The 18728-nt window shown below is 38.5% G+C and overlaps 1 protein-coding gene across 1 annotated transcript in view; it reads left to right on the top strand.

Moving 5' to 3' along the window:
- ANKRD50 (ankyrin repeat domain containing 50) overlaps positions 1-18728 on the top strand; it is a 69939-nt gene that overhangs the window by 27768 nt on the left and 23443 nt on the right. Inside the window, exon 2 of the mRNA XM_074228365.1 lies at positions 10496-10722. Within this exon, the coding sequence (XP_074084466.1) occupies positions 10521-10722 (202 nt within the window). The 5' untranslated portion in view covers positions 10496-10520. The remainder of the gene's footprint in view (positions 1-10495; positions 10723-18728) is intronic.

Below are 18728 nucleotides of genomic sequence, written 5' to 3'. Positions count from 1 at the left end.
GGGCAAGGGAAATGTCTGTCCAGGCAGCAGGGTAGGAAAGAAAGGAGAATTTGGTGGGAACATGGTAGAAGAAGAGGAGACGAAAGCACTCAATAGAAGCAGAAATTGGCATTTTTAAACATTTCTATGTATCCAATCATTCTCTATTTTCTATTTGTATAGCTCTTTACTTTCTAAAATTTACTACTCAGCATTTATTGAGTTTGATTTCATTTTTGGGGTCTTTTTCAATTAACAATTTGGATTTCAATATTATATCCAACATGTTCTGTCATCTGGCAGCTTAATGTTATCTCTAAACTTGGTTATCCTTTTATTTGGAGAGAACAGGCTTTGAAAACCCAATAGGTCGTTTGAGTAAAGGTTCTTCTGAATTCCCTCTTCCCTGAATTATTTGACTTCTCTTTTCCAATCTGGTTTTTGCACAGCTGCCAAGGCAGTCTTCCTTCAACTTACATAAATGTGGCTACCCCTGGCTTACCTTCAGGGACTCTCCAGTGCCTCAGCCTGGCATTGAAAAGTCTTTGCAGCCCAGCTTCAGACTTATCTCGCATTCCTCTTCTAAACATATTCTACTAAATGCCATCTAAATTGACTTGTTCACTCAACTTGGCGTTTCTGGCTTTCCACTTATATCTGGATCTTATTGTTGCTAGAGCCCCTGGGGTGGGAAAACCCCAGGGAGCAAAATCACCAGACTCTGACTCAGGAAGGTGGGAAAAGCCATAAATTTTAATTCCCAGAATGCTCAGGGTACTAGAAAAACTTCACAAGCTAGGTTCTTTGGGGAAGCATCAAGAGAGTGAGTTTCAGTATTGCTCTAAGTTAAAGGGCAGGCTGTGATGGAGCAGAAGCTGAGGGAAAGAAGGGCTGTGAAGTTAAGGCAGGAAACCACTGATTCCTAATGAGAGAGACAGACAGACAGACAGAGACAGAGAGACAGAAACAGAGAAGGCCTGTGGTGAAAAGGTAAAGTGGGTGAATTTCTGAGAAAACAGTAGGTTAAGCAGAAAGTGACAGAAGAGAAAAAAGGGAAACAGTCTAGACTTCGGTAGTAGTCCCCTCTTTAAATACACTTCTGTGGCAGGAGGTCCTGGGGGTTAAGGAGTGGTTAATACCTGGCAGGACCAAGGGTGTGAAGAGGTCAAGTACAGGAGCCTCCTGTTAAGTCCAGAGTGGTTTTAGAATTAACAAACACAGAGATTCCTAGAGGAGTAGATTGCTACCTTGCTATTAAATGAGATTTACAGCAGCCAGTACAGTGTGGAGAACACTTTAACAGTGCAGAAATTACAAGATTGTTTCCAACACAAAAGGACTACAATATTTCTCAGTGCCCAGAGTCCCCTGCTTCCTTCTTGTTCATGCTCTGGTGAGTGTTGTTTTCCATCCTTTTTCTCTATAATAGTTCAATTTAAACCTCACATAAATTTCACCAACATTAGGGGAAGTGGGTGGGCATCCCCACTAGCATCTCCTCTCCCAGAATTGGCATTCCCTAGACCAGGGGTTTCCAACCTTTTAGTTCTTCTGGGCCATATCCAGCAAAACCTTCTCTGAGGCCAGAATTCAATACCTACTCATGAATACAATGCAACCCAAGCCTCCAACTAGCACAGCTTTAGTGGGGCCTCCTGAAGGCCTCTCCTTCCTCCCCCTCCACTTTAGGCCACTTTTTTTAGTTGAACACACCTTCCTTAGACTATTGCCATCCACTCCTGATTTGCACTTTGTTGCAATCTTTTCCAGTGGTTTCCTGCAGGGTCTCAATGGCAGTCATATCCCACTGGAAGCTTTAGGCCTTTAACCATTCCTTTATGTCTGGAGTTATTGGCCCTTTTTTTTTTGTCCCCACCACCCCAAAAAACTGTTTCCTCTTTTTTATACTTCTTCCTATTCATCCTTGCCTAGTATTTTATGATTTACTGAGATCTTTTTAGAGAACTTTTGGTCCATCTTGGATTTTCTGCACTCAACTTCCTATTATTGGAGGGCCTTTACTCAATCAAATTTCCTGTTTGACTCTTGGAGACTGCTCCCTCCAATTAGATTGATAACCAAATTTGAGGCAACAGGAATAGATGCCAGAACATATTGGAAAATTGTTAGAATTTAAATCATTAATTGAAAAAGGCCCAAAACAAATGGAATTAAACACAATGAATGCAGTCGCACAATTTTAGAAAGTAAATATTGGATAGGTAGTGTTAACCATTATTTTCTTAGACTAAAAATGAAATGGCAAAAAGTTAGTTTTATCCAAGAAGTTTTCTAGGATCTTACCCAACCCATCAGTGTCCTCATTAAAAACACCAATCAAGAGCTTAATAAGGAAACTATATTTATAGAAATCTCACAAAGGATCCTAAAATTTTGGCAGCCAACCATTCAGGTTACACATTAGTATATAAAGTGTCATTGATTACTTTATGATTCTCTAGACCATCCATAACGTCTATTCTATGTCAGAACTGACAAAGATCCAATCAGTAACAGGACTACCATTTCTTCTTCTGACTTGCTATTTTATGGGGTTATCAGATATGATATGGACATATAAAACATTGCGATTCCTATCTTTCCAAAATGTCATAAGTATAAGAATTTATTTAGTCTCTTTTGGAGATAACTAGGCCAGTTTCCTGCCTTCTCAGGATGATCTTCAATGTGTTTGTTGACACAATTGTGAAAGTCCAAATTTGCAGATGTATTTAGAGAGGGTCTAGGCCATTTCACACAGACAGAGCCTGCCCTTCAGATTTATAACTTGAGAGATACAGACCTTAAGGAGGGCAGAGAGGCTAACTTTCAAACTTGCAAACTTCAACTAGAAACTGATGAACCAATTTTTAATCAGAAATATGGGATTAAAGAGTTTAAAACTTAGGTAGTAGAAAAATATAAATTGCCAATTTTCTTATTTCCATTGAACACACATAAAACCTTGAAGACACAATTAAAGTGAGATGTAGGAGAAAATCTGAATTAACTTCAGAAAAGAGCTATTTATGTGATTGAAGAGCTGGAAAGTAAGATCAACTTAAAAAAACTGATCATCCCAAAGGAGGGGATACTGAAGGACAAGTTTATAATCATCTTTAAAAGGATGGACTATGCCTATGTTACAAAAGACATCTTATGGAGTGGTAGGGTGATGAAGGTGGGAGGGGCTGAAGAGTGGAGTGGATGGAATTGCTAGTGCAAATTGGATAATTAAGGAAATTGAGAAATGATTGAGCAGGACCTGGAGAAGACTATTTTTTTTAAAGTTAGCTCTAGAGAAGGAGCTATCAAGAGGGAAAGATGGAAGGTGCTACAAAGAATGAGGCAAGATCTCAGAAGATGGGGTGAAAGAATGAAGAAACTTGCATTAAACTATGCCCACAATAGTCCCTATTACATAGAAAGACCAGAGAGTCACAAACAGATGAAAGGATTAACCTTGCCTAGGAGGACATCCTTCTCCAAAAACAGGAGGAAAGTAATTAATGAAGTCAAAGACTTTTTGATTTTGTTAGAGAGGGGAGTTAAAACAGTTCTTAAATATTGGAAAGATCTCATTTCCACAGAGGTGAAAAATCTAATAGTAATTTGGTTAGTATCCATTGAAGCAGACCCTCTTGAAAAGCTAGAAGTTCATCACTTAAAGGATCCTCCTGCAGATGCCGTTGTCCTAAAAAATCTTACACTAATGTCTTCAGAGATTCAAGTAAACATGAATGAATTCACCTAAAAGACCTACTCTTGTCCCAGAAGAATTTAGGAACAAAAAAAATTATTTACATATTATTGTGTTTAGCAAGAACTAAGGGAAAGAGAGAATAGAGGATTAGCAGTGCAGCAGAAGCAAGGGAAACCACCATCAGAGTATAGGCAGTAAGAAAGGGTCTTGGACAAGAGAGTTTATTTGGGGGATCATCCTCCCCAAGAGCAGAATGGCTTCCTAAAGGGAGACCTTGTTTCAGCTGAGGAGAAGTGAGCTTTTTTAAAGGGACAGGAAAATGAGATAATTAGGTATTAATTGATGGGGGCCATAACTTCAGAGAGTACAAATGAGATAATTTGGTACATTAGATGAGGAATGGTATACTTAATCCTTTCAGGCTAGGACTGGATCAATATTTTTTTTTTTTAGGGATGAAGGGTTTATCTTGTGCTTGGGGCATGGATTTACCAGGAATCCTTGCCAAAGGTTAAAGTACTTTACTGGAAGTTCATTGATCTCATCTTTGTAGCTTGAAAAATGGGATGGGGATAAAGGTTTGTATTGTCTTGAGCAATGGGACAGCAGTCAGTGTTAAATGGAAGATACATAGTGCTGATGGAAAAGATTAATTACAGAACATATTTCTCTTAACATTTTCTCTACTTCAGAACAAGTTATGAATTTAATAATTACCTAAGTGAAAGGCGAGGGCATGATTAGCCCTTGGGGTGTAAGGGGGTGAAATCCGTTGATATTAGGGCTATTAAGGAAGAAAATAGAAGCAAGAGTGAGAGAGAGAACAGGGAACTCCTGGGTGGTAAGAAAGTTTTGGGCTTATATAGTGGATATATTGGAGTAGTAAGAGAGTTGAGGCTGGGAGACCAATTCAGAAACTGTTGTAATAGCCCAGTGTAATATGATGAAGGCTGGTACCATTGTGGGGCCTGGTGAGGGGCATTAAATGGCGATATGTGACAACAGGTTAGATATGTGGAATGAGTGTAAGAGGAATCAAGTAGGGTATAAACTTGGGTACAAAGAGGCCTGGGAGTATGTAGGAGGGGCATAGATGAAAGATGTCAACAGGTGGGATATGCTAGGCCCTGGGAAGGGGCCCAGCAAAGAACAGTTGAAGTTCATTTATAAGTGAAGAAATCACAAGGCTCTCTGACCCAGGAGTATAAGAAAGGCTATACATTTTAATTTACTGCTTATTGGAAAAAGTTACAAATTAATTCACAGAGTTGTTTTAGGAGGCAAAGAATGTGAGTTATTGGTAGAGATAGTGAAGCTAAGAAAAGAAGAGCCAACAGCAGCCACCATGAGCAGCAGAGACAGGGAAAAGCATGAAGAGGAGGAGTACAGCTGCAAGGTGCAGCCAGACTGAGGTCAGTCAGGTAGAGAGGGTGATCAGAGCTTTTAAGCCACTTAGTTAAGAAGCAGGTGTAGGGGTCAAGGAGTGGCCCATACCTGGACACCACTGGGGTCAGGCATGCAGCTTGTCAGGCTCCATGTTAGAAAGGTAAAGGAGGGGTAGGGGGATTGGGCTGAGATTGCTCAGAGTGAATTTATAGTTCAGAAGAGGTTGATCAAAGAGGAGAAAGTTAGGTCCACAGAAAATGCCAGACCAGAACAGATTATATTTCCTTAATATTCCAAGAAATGCCAGACAATTGTTTTCCTAATATTTCTCCTTTATCGTGATGGGTAGGATGGTTCCAAAAAAACCTGATGAAGTCTTACACTTATACAAAGTGAAGTACATAGATGTGGGAGCATATTATATATAATAATTGTAAGTGTGCTCAATATGAAAGACTTATCAAAACAGTAGTTCCAAAGGAACTGATGATAAAAAATGATGAAAAATGCTATCTAACCTTCTGAGAGAGATGATGAACTTTCAATGCAAATTTAAGCATACTTTTCATGTCACTCTTTTTTTAAAAAAAATTATTTCACATTACTGCAGTAATCTTGTAAAAGTAAGCATAATTCCCCCATTTCCCCACAAAGTTAGAGAAACCTCAAGGAATGTAAAGTGAGAGGGGGGGAAAAGTGCTTCAGTCTATATTCAGATACTATCAACTCTGTCTTTGAAATGGATTGCTTTCTTTATTATAAGTCTATCAGAAAAGTTCCTTCAATATGTTTTTCCCACAGTTGCCATTGCTAGCTGTATTTCCCTCTATCTTGATCCTCCCCACCCCCATTCTATTCTTTCTCCCCTTTCGCCCTGACCTTCCTCAGAAATGTGTTGTATCTGACTACCCTCTCCCATGTTCTTCCCTCTAATTTATTACCTACACCCCCCCCTTCCTGTCCCTTTTCACCCATCTTCTTCCTCTCTTTTTTTCCTCTAGGGTAAGATAGATTTCTAGACCCTATTGAGTCCCCCCTTCTCAATTGCAAAAGCTTTTTCTTGCCTCTCCCTCTTCTTTCCTTTTCTCCTAATACAGTCCTTTCTTGCCCATTAACTCCAACTTCACATGATATTATACCTTCATATTCAGCTCTTTCCTCTGTCTTGTCTTTATATGCTTCTTCTAGCTACCCTAATAAATGAGAAGGTTCCTATGAGTATCATCTTGTCATGAAGGAATATAAGCAGTTCAACATCATTAAATCCCTCATAATTTGTCCTTCTCTCTATGCTTCTCCTGAGTCCTATATTTGAAGATCAGATTTTCTATGAAGATCAGATTTTCTATTCAGCAGGAAAGTTTCAAAGCTCCCTATTTCATTAAATGTTCATTATTTCCCCCAAAAGAGTATGTTCAGTTTTTCTGGATTTTTTCATGTCATTCTTGAGCAAATTTTTTGACATGAAAGATTCTTACATGAAAGATTTCTTTGCCAGCGCTGGCACAGCAACCTTATTTATATGTATTCTTGGAGAGTGAATGTATGTACATGCATATAAGTGTATGTAAGTCTGTATGCGTATGCATACACACCCCTACATACACACACACACACAGACACTCCATGCAATTTCAGAATAATATATCATTTCATTAAAGCAGTTCTTCAAAGAGTCTCTGTTTAGCACTAGTTCTATTAATAACAGTACATAGCTATATAGTACTTTAAAGTTTCCAAAACATTTTACTAATAGCAGCTTTTAAACTACTGCCATAAGTGTCATTGTCCCCTTTTTACAGAAGGAGATAATGAGATTCTAAAAGATAATTGGAAATTTTCTGAGATCAGTAGCAACTGACAAGTGTATAAGGCAGGAGGAACTAGTTTATCCAGTTCTGTACTTTATATTTCTTGAATTTAGTTTAAATTGCAGTTTGTATTTAAAAATACCAAAACTGCATTTCTTTTGAAAATTATTCTTTAGTTCAAACTCTTCAAATAGAGGATCCTAGAATTTCTTTGTTGGGAAGAGATCTAGTGGTCATTTTATCTCTACTTGTTCTTGTATATTGTCCCCTTTATTATGTTGAATTAATGGAATTTAATTGTTGAAATGGTTGCTTTTGGAAATATGAAATAACTTAGTTTAGCTAGAACACTGATCTTTATTTAAAGTATTCATTCTTTTTTTTAATTTATTTTTTATTCTCATTTTGTACAAATGTTTTTTTACATTAATAAAATATTCTTGTTTACAAGTAAACAAAATACCCCTCCTCCCCCATGAATATAGATAGACTTGCTTGGGCAAAAAAAGTAAAGGGGAGAGAAAAAAATTAAAATAAAAAAATAATAGTAATAATTGTAGGTATGGCCAGGTGGCGCAATGAACGAAGTACCAGCCCTGAAGCACCAACCCTGGAGCCACGAGCACCTGAGTCCATATCCAGCCTCATAAACCCAACAATCACCCAGACATGTGACATGCAAGCCAACTGATCCCCACTGCCCTGCAAAAACCAAAAAAAAAGAAAGGAAAAAAAGACCCAAAATAAAATAAAATAGTAATAATAGTAGGGGTGGCTGGGTGGCAGACAGAGCATTGGCCCTTGAGCCAGGAGCACCTGGGTCCAAATCTGGCCCCAGACACCCAAAAATCACCCGGCTATGTGGCCCCAGGCAGGCCATCCAGCCCCACTTGCCCTGCACCCTCCCCCAAATAATAACAAAAAGTGTGCTTGAGTCTTTGTTCCAACACCAACAACTCTGTCATGGGTGGATCTCATTCTTTATGATAAGTCCATCACAAAAGTTATTTCCATATTTTTCTATAGTTGCCATTGCTGATCACAACTCCCTCCTTTCTTATTTCTCCACTACCATGTACTCTATTTTCTCTCTCCTTTCACTCTGACTCTGCTGTAGGGGCTGAGTAGTACAGCAGACAGATCCCTGGTCCTGGGGCCAAGAAGCCCTGAGCCCCCATACCACCCCTTAGGCCCAGCATCCACCTGGCCCTATGGTCCTGGGCAGGCTATCCAATCCCAGCCCCTTGCAAGAAGTAAGAAAGAAAATGTGTTATATCTGGCCACTCTCCCCCCATGGTCCATCCTCTCCTCCTTTATTCACATCCCCACCCCTTCCCCCTGCTCCCCCCTCCTTCTTACTCCAGATGTCTATACCCCATTGAGTATATATGCTGTTTCCTCTCCTAGCCACCTCTGATGAGAGCAAAGGTTCCCTCATTCCCCCTTGCCTCCCCCCTTCGATATCATTGCAATACCTCATTGCAATAAAAAAAAATCTTATGTGAAATATCTTGGACTATTCCCCCTCTCCTTTTTCTTTCTCCCATTCCATTTCCCTTTTTTTCTATTGACTCCATTTTTACACCATATTTTATCTTCGAATTCATCTTTCTCCTGTGCTTCAACTATAAAAGCTCCCTCTACCTGCTCTATTAACTGAGAAGGTTCATATGAGTATTATCAGTGTCATTTTTCTATGCAGGAATACATGCAGTTCATCCTCATTAAGTCCCTCATATTTCCCTCCTCTCCTCCAATCTCCATGCTTCCCCTGAGTCCTGTATCTGAAGAGCAAACCTTCTGTTCAGCTCTGGCCATTCCAAAAGGAACCTTTGAAATACCCCTGGTTCATTGAAAGTCCATCTTTTTTCCCTGGAAGAGGACATTCAGCCTTGCTGGGTAGTTCATTCTTGGCTGCATTCTTAAGCTCTCTTGCCTTCCGGTATATTGTATTCCAAGCCCTATAAGCTTCCAGTGTAGCTGCTGCTAAGTCCTGTGTGATCCTGACTGCAGCTCCACGATATTTGAACTGTGTCCTTCTGGCTGCTTGTAATATTTTTTCTCTGACTTGGGAGTTCTGGAACTTGGCTATAATATTCCTAGGGGTTGGTTTTTTGGGATCTCTTTCTCTGGGGGATTGGTGGATTCTCTCCATTTCTACTTTGCCCTCTGCTTCTAGAATATCAGGGCAATTTTCCTGTAGTAATTCTTTGAAAATGATGTCAAGGCTCTTTTCCTGATCATGACTTTCAGGTATTCCAATAATTTTTAAATTATCTTTCCTAAGTCTGTTTTCCATATCAGTTGTTTTTTCAATGAGATATTTCACATTTTCTTCTAATTTTTCATTTTTTTTTGTTCTGAAGTATTGATTCCTGATTTCTGGTAAATTCATCAATCTCCCTGAATTCTATTCTTTGTCTGAAGGATTTTTTCTCCTCAGAGAGTTTTCTTATCTCTTTTTTCATCTGGCCAATTTTGCTTTTTAAAGCATTCTTCTCCTCAATAACTTTTTGAACTGTTTTATCCATTTGACCTAAGCTGGTTTTTAGCATGCTATTTTCTTCAGCATTTTTTTGGATTTCCTTGACTAAGCTGCTGACTTCATTTTCATGTTTTTCCTGCATCTCTCTCCTTTCTTTTCCCAGTTTTTCTTCTAACTCCCTCATTTGATTTTCAAAGTCTTTTTTGAGCTCTGTCATACCTTAGGCCAATTTCTGTTTTTCTTGGAGTCTTTAGATGCAGGAGCTTGTGCTTCCTCATCTTCAGACTGAGTATTTTGATCCTTCTTGGGCTCATTTGCAAAATATTTCCCAATAGTCTTCCTTTTGTTTCTTTGCTTGCTCATTTTTCTAGCCTGGGCCTGGTTTGGGGGTGCTTCCTGAGCTTTTGGGACACTCCCACAAGGGTCTTAGTGTGTGAGGCTCTGTCCTCCCTCCTGGTCTGTGAATGACCATATGCGCCTCCCTCTGCCACAGGGCTGAGGTGGGGGGGCCCTGCTGTTCTATTGGGGGGGCCTAGACTGCGATCAGGATCAGAATGTGGTCAGAGCCCCAGAGTCCTGTTCCAGAGGCAGAGGACAGAGCTCTGCAGTCTCTCTTCACTCCACTCCCTCAGCTCAATGGGCTCATGCCCTCGGGGCTCCTGCTTTCCTGCTTACCTGCTTGTTTCCTGGATCAGGGCTGGGGAAAGACCATGCTGCTTGCTGTGTGCCCTGAGGGCTGGGCTCCACATGCTCACTCTGGCAGAGGTCCTCCCACTGTTCCCCCACTTTGTGCCCGGTGCTCCTCAGGGTGCAGCTCAGGAGACTCCCCTGCTGCTGTGAGCTGAGACTCCCAGCGCCCTGGGCCTACCTCCAGGAGGCTGAAGTTCTTTGGCTCTGGCTGGCCACCCCTCTGGCAGGCCACCTCTCAGATCCCGGGGAGCAGAGCCTTTCTGCTCTTTTCCAGGTTACCTTGAGTAGGAGAACTCTAAAGTATTCATTCTTAAAACCTTTGTTTTCTTCATTTTAAAATTAGTTTCACAATAATAATAATTACATAGTTTTAGCTTTGCATTAATTGAATGATCAATATTAACCATAAAAGCTGATAGGCATATGTCATGTCTTTTATAGGTGTGTTCTTCTTCCTCTTTTGGGAATGAAACCACCCCAACAGAGTCTGTATCTGCTTGTTGATTCTGTGGATGAAGGTTGTAATATTACTGAAGGTGAGCAGACTTCGGGCTTATCTGGGACCGTGGCAGAGCTGTTAGCTGGTCACCATGAATTCTTCCCACCTTGGCTGCTACTTCTCTGCTCTGCTCGCAAACAGAGTAAGGCTGTCACCAAAATGTTTACAGGTGAGTAAATATATTTTGACTTGTAATTGTCATACATGTGTTACAATTTCTTAATAATTTTAATTAAAAGTAATAACACTGATTTATTATGTATTTTATTGATACCAGTATTTTTCTCTGGTACCTCAATGGGCTGAAGACTATAGACTGTACTAGAGCAGGAGCTTTGTCCGATCTTACCAAGATGGAAGAGCTTCAAGGACTTATATCATGGTGGATTGGGTGACTTTTGTCCAGGTTCTATCCTGGCTAAATTCATAGGGTTTTATGACTAAGTTGGCCTCAGGGCAGTATAGTGTAGGAGAAAGCACAGGGATGAAAGTCAGGATTGGTTTTAATTCTCTAACTTAATTACTAACTGAACTCTGAGACCTTGGGTGAGTCACTGCCTCATTTTGATCCTTCCTTTCCTCATTTCTCAAATGAAGAGGTTGGATGAAATCATCTTTCAGGACCTTTTCACTTATAAATATTTCTTGCTCAGTAATGAAAAATGAACTTTTTTTCATCCTCAGTAGCTTTTTTCTTTCTTTTTTTTGGTAAGGCAATGGGGTTAAGTGACATACCCAAGGTCATACAGCTCAGTAATTATTAAGTGTCTGAGGTGGGATTTGAACTCAGTTCCTGATGACTCCAGCATCAGTGCTCTGTCCGCTGCACCACCTAACTGCCCCCGTCCTCAGTAACTTCTGAAGACAATTATAGAGGGATTTGTGATTTGCACTAATGAAGAGAGACTTTACACTAACAAAGTTGCAGTCCCTTAAAAGTAATAACAATTTTTATATGAAATGGACACATAATATGTACTTAATCCTACCTTTCAAAAAATACTGATGGTAATCCCCTGTGAGCACCTCTTTCATAGAAGCAGGTGCATATTCAGAACTGGTCTGCTTTTCAGCCTAGAATCAGCTGTCATTTCTGTCACATCCAGCTTTTAGATCTATCTGAGAGACAAAAAAAAATCAGCCAAAGCTTATTGAATAGCTACTCTCGGCAGGGCCCTCACCGTGCTGTCAAATTACCGGTTGGGTACAGAAGGTATAAAGCCATGAAGACTTCAGTCAAACCTCCATAACTCGGGCACTTCTTGGGGGCTTTGAGTAGTCAGACCAGGGCAGGGACTGGTGTTTTTTTTGTCTTGCCTTTTCAGGACTAATAACCTGGATTTAGGGAAAGCTTGTTGCCTGAATGATGAGGGAAAGAAATTATTTTGGGTGGTTGTTTGTAACACAGGCATCTAGCATTTATTTAGCACCTTCTAGGCAACAAGTACAGTACTAGAACTGTACAAAACAAATGGAATAATGTTGCTATTCTCAGAGAAAGCTTTAAAATATTCTTTGACTTTTGAGAGAATAGGATTAAATTGTATGGAACCTTAGAAATCATCTAATCCAGCCTCCTCATTATTAAAGGAAATTCATGACTATGAAATGGAAATGACTTGGCCAAAGTCATACAGTTTTAAAGAGACTATATTTTAGCACAGGACTTCTGATCCCAAATTCTGTGATGTTTTCATATAGAAAAGCTCTTTGAGAAATTCATCATCTTCATACAGCACCCATACCTGTTTTAAAAACAAAACAAAACAAAACCCAACACTTGAAAATAGGAATAAATGAAACTTTGCTTAATATGAAAAGTAGTGTCTATGTAAAACCATATGACAGCTTTTTTTTCTTATTTGTAATGGGGATAAGTGAGGTCTTACCAAACAGGTCAGGAATAATATCAGGAATATTCATTTTCACTATTACTATTTAGTACTAGGAATGCTAATATATAGCAACAAGAGAAGAGAAGGAAATTTAGGGAATAAGTATACAAAAAAGAGGAAATAAATTGATCAACTTGAGCAAATGATACAGTAGTTTACTTAGAGAACCTGAGAGGATAAACTAAAAAACTAATTGAAATAAACTTCTTGAAAGAAGTTGCAGACAGTAAAATAAACCCAAACAAACCATTAACTTTCCTGCATATTAAACAAAATCCAGTAGAAAGAGATAGGGAAAAAAATCCACTTAAAATAAGAGCAGATAGTATAATGGGAGACCTCTTAACTAGATAACCACAGGAACTATATGAAGAAAATTACAAAAGCCTGCATAAATAGCATCTAAATCATTGGAAAATTATTAATTGCTAATGGCTAGGCCAAACAAGCATAATAAAAATGATATAAAACCTCCTAATATCTTATTCAGTTTTTGCCAATCAGACTGCTAAAGGATTATTTTGTAGAGCTCAAAAAAAGAATAATAGAATTCATCTGAAGGAGCAAAAGGTCAAGAATATGAAGAGATTTAATGGGGGGAGGGTCAAGAAAGGCGGCCTCACAGTACCAGATCCCAAACTATAGTGGATAAGAAATAGAAAAGTTGATCAGTGGAACAGATTATTTACACAATATACAGAAGCAAATGAACATTGTAACTTTGTATAATTTCATTTTTCAACAAAACTGAAAAAAAGGTCTGGCAGAAACAGTACATAGACCAGCATCTCATACCATGTATCAAAACATCTTTCAAATGTGCACATTATTTAGATGTTAAGGGTGACATAAAACACACTAAAAAAGCCCGGATAAAACAGATTTGTGGATAGGGAAATGTTTGTGACCAAACAACATAGAAAGGTCCAGAGCAAGTGAACAATTGTGACTATATAAAATTAAAAATAGTTTGAAAACAGTACCTTCTAGTTAAAATTAGAAGCAGGACAGTTGGGGGGGGGGGGCGCAGTTATATTCACCAAATTTCTCTAATAAATGTGTCATTTCTAAGATTATATAAGAAATTGATCCAAGTTTATAATATAAGTTATTCCACAATTGATAAATGGTCAAGGGATATAAAGAACAGTTTTTAAAGAAAAAAATTCAAACTATCAACAGCTATATGAAAAAATTCTTCAAATCACTAATAATTAATGAAATGCAAGTTAAGACAACGCTGAGGTTCCACTTCAGACTCATCAGATTGTCAAAGATGATAAAAATTACAGATGTTGGAGGACCTGTGCTCCCACAAGTTTTTTTTTGGGGGGGGCGGGAAGGACGTACTAGCAACTAGTTGCAATGAGTACATTAATGCACTTCTGGGAGAATTGTGGACTGGTCCAGCTATTCTGGAAAGGAATTTGTAATTGTGTCCCCAACATTATTTAACTGTGCCTACCATTAGACCCAACATTACTGCTACTGTGTTTGTACTACAAAGAGATGAAAGAAAGAGCGGGGAAAAAACCAAAATTATGTGGTGTCAAGGAATTGAAAACCAAAAGCATACCTATTAGTTGGGGAATGGTTGAACAAGTTCTGGTTTATTAATGTGGAGGAATAATGTTGTGAGGGAAGAAATGGTAAAAGGGATGGTTTCCCAAAGCCTGACAAGACTTGTATGAACACGTGAAATGTGCTTATATTTAAAGTGAAATGAACAGAATCAGAGAATAATTTGTCCAATGATAATAGTATTGTAAAGACAAACTACTGAAAAACATAATGATCATCCACAGTTCCAAAGGCCTTATGATTAAGTGTGCTGTCTACCTTCAAATAAAGAGCTTATAGACTTGAATGTAGTTTGAACATTGCTTTGTTTTGTATTGTTCTGTTTATTTTTTGGCATAGCCAGGGTGGAAATTTTTACATGTTTGTAACTGGCTTTGTTTCTTGTTGTAGTAGAGATGGGAAGGAATATAAAAGGAAAATAAAATAAAATTGAATTAGGAGAAAAATAAATCACTGTCTGTCACCTATTCACTCCAAAATGCCTCTCTCCTCCCTCAGCCACCAACATACACTTAGAGTTTATCTAGGAGAGTTTACATGCCAAGAGGTGTAAGTGAATTCTAGACCAAGGATTCCTGACCCTGCAGTCTGCTGCCGGTGATTATTTCCTTTTTATGTACATTTTTCCCCATTTAAGTTGAGTGGTATTGTACATAGATATTTGAAGAAATATAGTAAATAGAAAGTGATGGTTTATTATGTCATATCCATTTGCTTCTGACAAACAGTTATTTGTACCACTTTGTACCATTAGTTTGTGCTTTTATTGTTTATCTTTTCAAGAGTAAGCCTGAAATAGACTTTGAATTATTCACTTAATCACTAAAACTACAGTATTATCATCATATAATTTATAATTGAATAGCAAAGTTAGCAGTAAAGTTCTCCAGTCCAGGTATTCTCTGATTAGATATGAGAATAATATTTCATTTTATCCTTCTAGAATGGAATCTGACCAGGAGCCTGATAACCACTTTAAGTTACTCACTAATTGTGTGAACTTTGATAAGACATATGACCTCTCCTTAAAGTAAGAAATTTGATTTTGGATCAGTCAACAAGTATCTTAAAGTGCCTGCTATGTGTACCTCAGGCACAGTGGAAGGCTAAGTGTGTGAAGGGAGAATTAAAGTCGTTCTTGTCCTTGATATTCTCTTGGGGAAACAACATATGGTCATCTAAGTTACAGATACAGGATAGTTGGGGGAGAGGCACTGGCATCTCACTGAAGGGACTCAGAAAAGGCTTCATGGAGGAGATGGGGTTTGGGGACAATGAGTAGGAAGTGCATTTTGGTTTTGGTGCCATCTGTAAAGGAAGAAGAAAGGGAGATGGGAGGTTGTATTTGGGGAAGAGCAAGAAGACAGGTTTGACTGAGGTAGTGGCCATGTGAAGGGGAAACCAGAAAGGTAGGTTAGAGCCAGCTTGTGAAGGACTTTAAATGCCAAACAGAGGCAATTGTATTTGACTCTGGAGATAACAGCCACTGGGCTTTATTGAGCAGGGATGTGACATCGTCATATCTGTACTTTGAAAACAAATTAGGAAACTTACAGCTAATCTCTGTGAGAGGTAGTATGGGCATGATTGTGTAAAGGGGGAAAAGGAGATGAATATTAGAAAAACAAGACTTGAAGAGTGATAGTAAACTTGGTGTGATTCTGAGCTCACGAATCTCTGCCTATAGGATCACTCTTTGTAAATGGCCAGTAGTAGTTGAAGAGGGATTGGAGCTTGGTAAATAATAGCTAGATAAACAAAGTTGCTGAGAGCTATCTATCTGAAGGTAAATTAATCCCTGAGAACTGATGAGTTCCCTGAAAGATTATAAAGAGAGTAGAGGAAAGGGCCCAGGGTAGGGCCTTGGGTTGCACCCACAATTTGGTATGAGATGTGGATGATGGTGATGGTGATGTTGATTGTGGTGGTACCACATAAAGAGACTTGAAAAATATTGGTCAGGTACATAGGACTCAAGAAGGAAGAAACTTGAGCCAAGAAGACCGACCAGTAAACTCTTAGAATAGTCCAATCATGAGGTATTGAGTTTTCTGTACCGGAATGTTGGCAGTGTTAGAGGAGTTTTGTAAGAGATTTTATGAAGGTTAAATCGACAGAACTTCTTCAGTGATTGGATATAGAGATAGTGAGGAGGTAAAGATGTCACCTGGGTAATTTAGCTCATTAGATTCTGTTATGCCACAGCACTAAAGAATATAAGCATGGGAGAAACACTAAGGCCAGACAAATATGACAGCTTTATAGTGGAAGTGATCATTAAAGAATGAAGGCATTGAAAGAATTGAGTTTGACCTGATAGAGTGAAGATACTGAATGATTTGAATTAAAGAAAAAATCACAGATGATATCCTTTCTCAAAAAAGACAATCCAAGAATATCAGTAATTACCAACTTTCATGATTATTTTCTCTTCCCTGTAAAATCATTTTTCCCTTTTCCCTTTTGTTTAATTTACTAATATTTATTTGATTATTATAAATTTCATCTAAACATTTAAGTTAGTATTTATACTAAATATTTCAAACCCACAATATATATGTTATATACTTAATATATATGTAATTAACTTACATGAGATGAAGAATATAGTTTCTTTTTAATTCATTTTTTCTAATTACATACAAAGGTAGTTTTCTGCATTCATCCTTTTGCACTTTTTTGAGTTCCATATTTTTCTACCACCACCCTGCCCTCCATGGCATCATATAATCTCATATAGGTTGTACATGTACAATGGTGTTTAATTATGTATTTCCTTATTAGTCATGTTGTGAAAGAATAATTAGAACTAAGGGAAAAAATCATGAGAAAGAAAGATAAAAACAAAAGAAATTTTTAAAAGTGAGTTTTGCTCTATATTCAGACTCCATAGTTTTATTTTCCCTTTGGCTATGGGTGGCATTGTTTATAGTTGTTGGCTTAGGATTGTCCTTGATCACTGAACTTATAGTTGATCATCTCATGGTGTTGCTGTTAACATGTACAATTTTCTCTTCATTCTGCTTACTTCACTCAGCATCAGGTTATACAAGTCTTTACAGGTTTTTCTGAAGTCTGGTCACTTCTAATTTCTTTCAGAACAATGGTACTCCATAACATTCATATACCATAACTTGTTCAACCACTCCCCAATTGGGCATCCCCTCAATTTACAATTCTTTGCTGCTTCAAAAAGAACTGCTAAAATAAATGTTAAGTAAAGAAAAAGTAATGGTGGGGTGAAGAGGAGGGGGGAAACAGGGAACATTAACAGTTGGAGGAATCCAGAAGAGCCTTTATGAAGGACAGTTTGCTCTGGCATGGATTTGGGGAAAAGAATGTTCTTTGTAGAGCATGGCAAGTAAGCCAGTTATACTGTAATGGGATGTGTACATATGTGTTTTGTGTGTGTGTGTGTATGTGTATGTGTTGGAGATGAAGAGTAGTTGATCTGGGAACAGATTATAAAGGACTTTAAACATTACAAGATTGTGCATTTTATCCTATGCTGCAGCATAGAGTCACTTAAGTTGTTTGAATAGGAAGGTGACACAATCACACCTGTGATTCAGGAAAATCAATTTGGCAGCTGTTTAGAGAAGAGAGAGAATGAATGCATAGCCATTTAGTTCAATTATAGCAGTAGTCTATGCAAGATATGATGAGATTCTTACCAAGAGTGGTTGTGGAGTAATTGGACAGCAAATACAGAGGAGACATGTGGAGGTGGAATAATAAAACCTGGCAATAATTAGACATGAAAGGTGAAGGAATGAAGAGTCAGAATTGACTTCCTTCCCTATTTTATCCCTACATGTCCCCTCCCTTTCCATCAAAATAGAAACACAAGAAAAGTCCATAAGTACAGTTAAAAAGAAAAGACTAAACAAAGAACTCAACACCTTCAGTAATTCCGGGAAAGGTAAGACATTTTTATTCTTTAAAAGGGGGAAAAATTCTTACATTGGTTAATAGCAAACATATCTGGGGGGGGGGGGGAGTGGTATAAAGGACTCAAGATGAATGGTGGAAAAGAGAAGGAAAAAATAAATAATTGAATTAGCATATTCTGGATAAAAAAATTGACATTGCCGCACACACATGTGTGTGTGTGTGTGTGTCTGTGTGTGTGTTTGTGTGTGTGTATGTGTCTGTGTGTCTAGTAAAGTATAGAGTGAGAAGAAGAAAAAACAACTGATAGGAAGAAGTTTTAGATACAGTTCTACTCAGACTGACTTTGAGAGGAGAGGGAAGAAGTAGTCTTTTCCCTATGGGGAAATATGGACTGGTATGGGAAGAGCATTGGAGAGAAGGTATATGACATAAAGTAGTTGGAGGAATGTCTCATCCTAGGTTGGGGGGGTGGGGATAGACCATGAAAGCACTTTCATAACTATTTTGAGTTGGGGCAGGCCCTTACAAGCAGCAAAGCAGATGTGAGCCCCAGGAACCTGGTAAAACTTCACTTGCTTGTTGAATTTGTATAATTATGTGTTTGGAGGTGAATGTAATCTTCAGGCCCACCTGCTATAGAATGTTTGTGCTCTCATGAAAAACCATTGATTTGGAGTGTCTTAAAAACTGTGTCTAATGAACAATTGCTAAGGTTTAATCAGTTTCATCAACTCCCCAGTCATCCTAATGAGTTTAGGACTTGGAGACTTCTGAGCAGCACCTTCATTTGAGACCCCCCCCCCCC

This window comes from Macrotis lagotis, chromosome 3 (assembly GCF_037893015.1).
Source record: "Macrotis lagotis isolate mMagLag1 chromosome 3, bilby.v1.9.chrom.fasta, whole genome shotgun sequence".
NCBI classification, from domain to species: Eukaryota; Metazoa; Chordata; class Mammalia; order Peramelemorphia; family Peramelidae; genus Macrotis; species Macrotis lagotis.
This window is presented reverse-complemented; position numbering and strand designations above follow the sequence as displayed.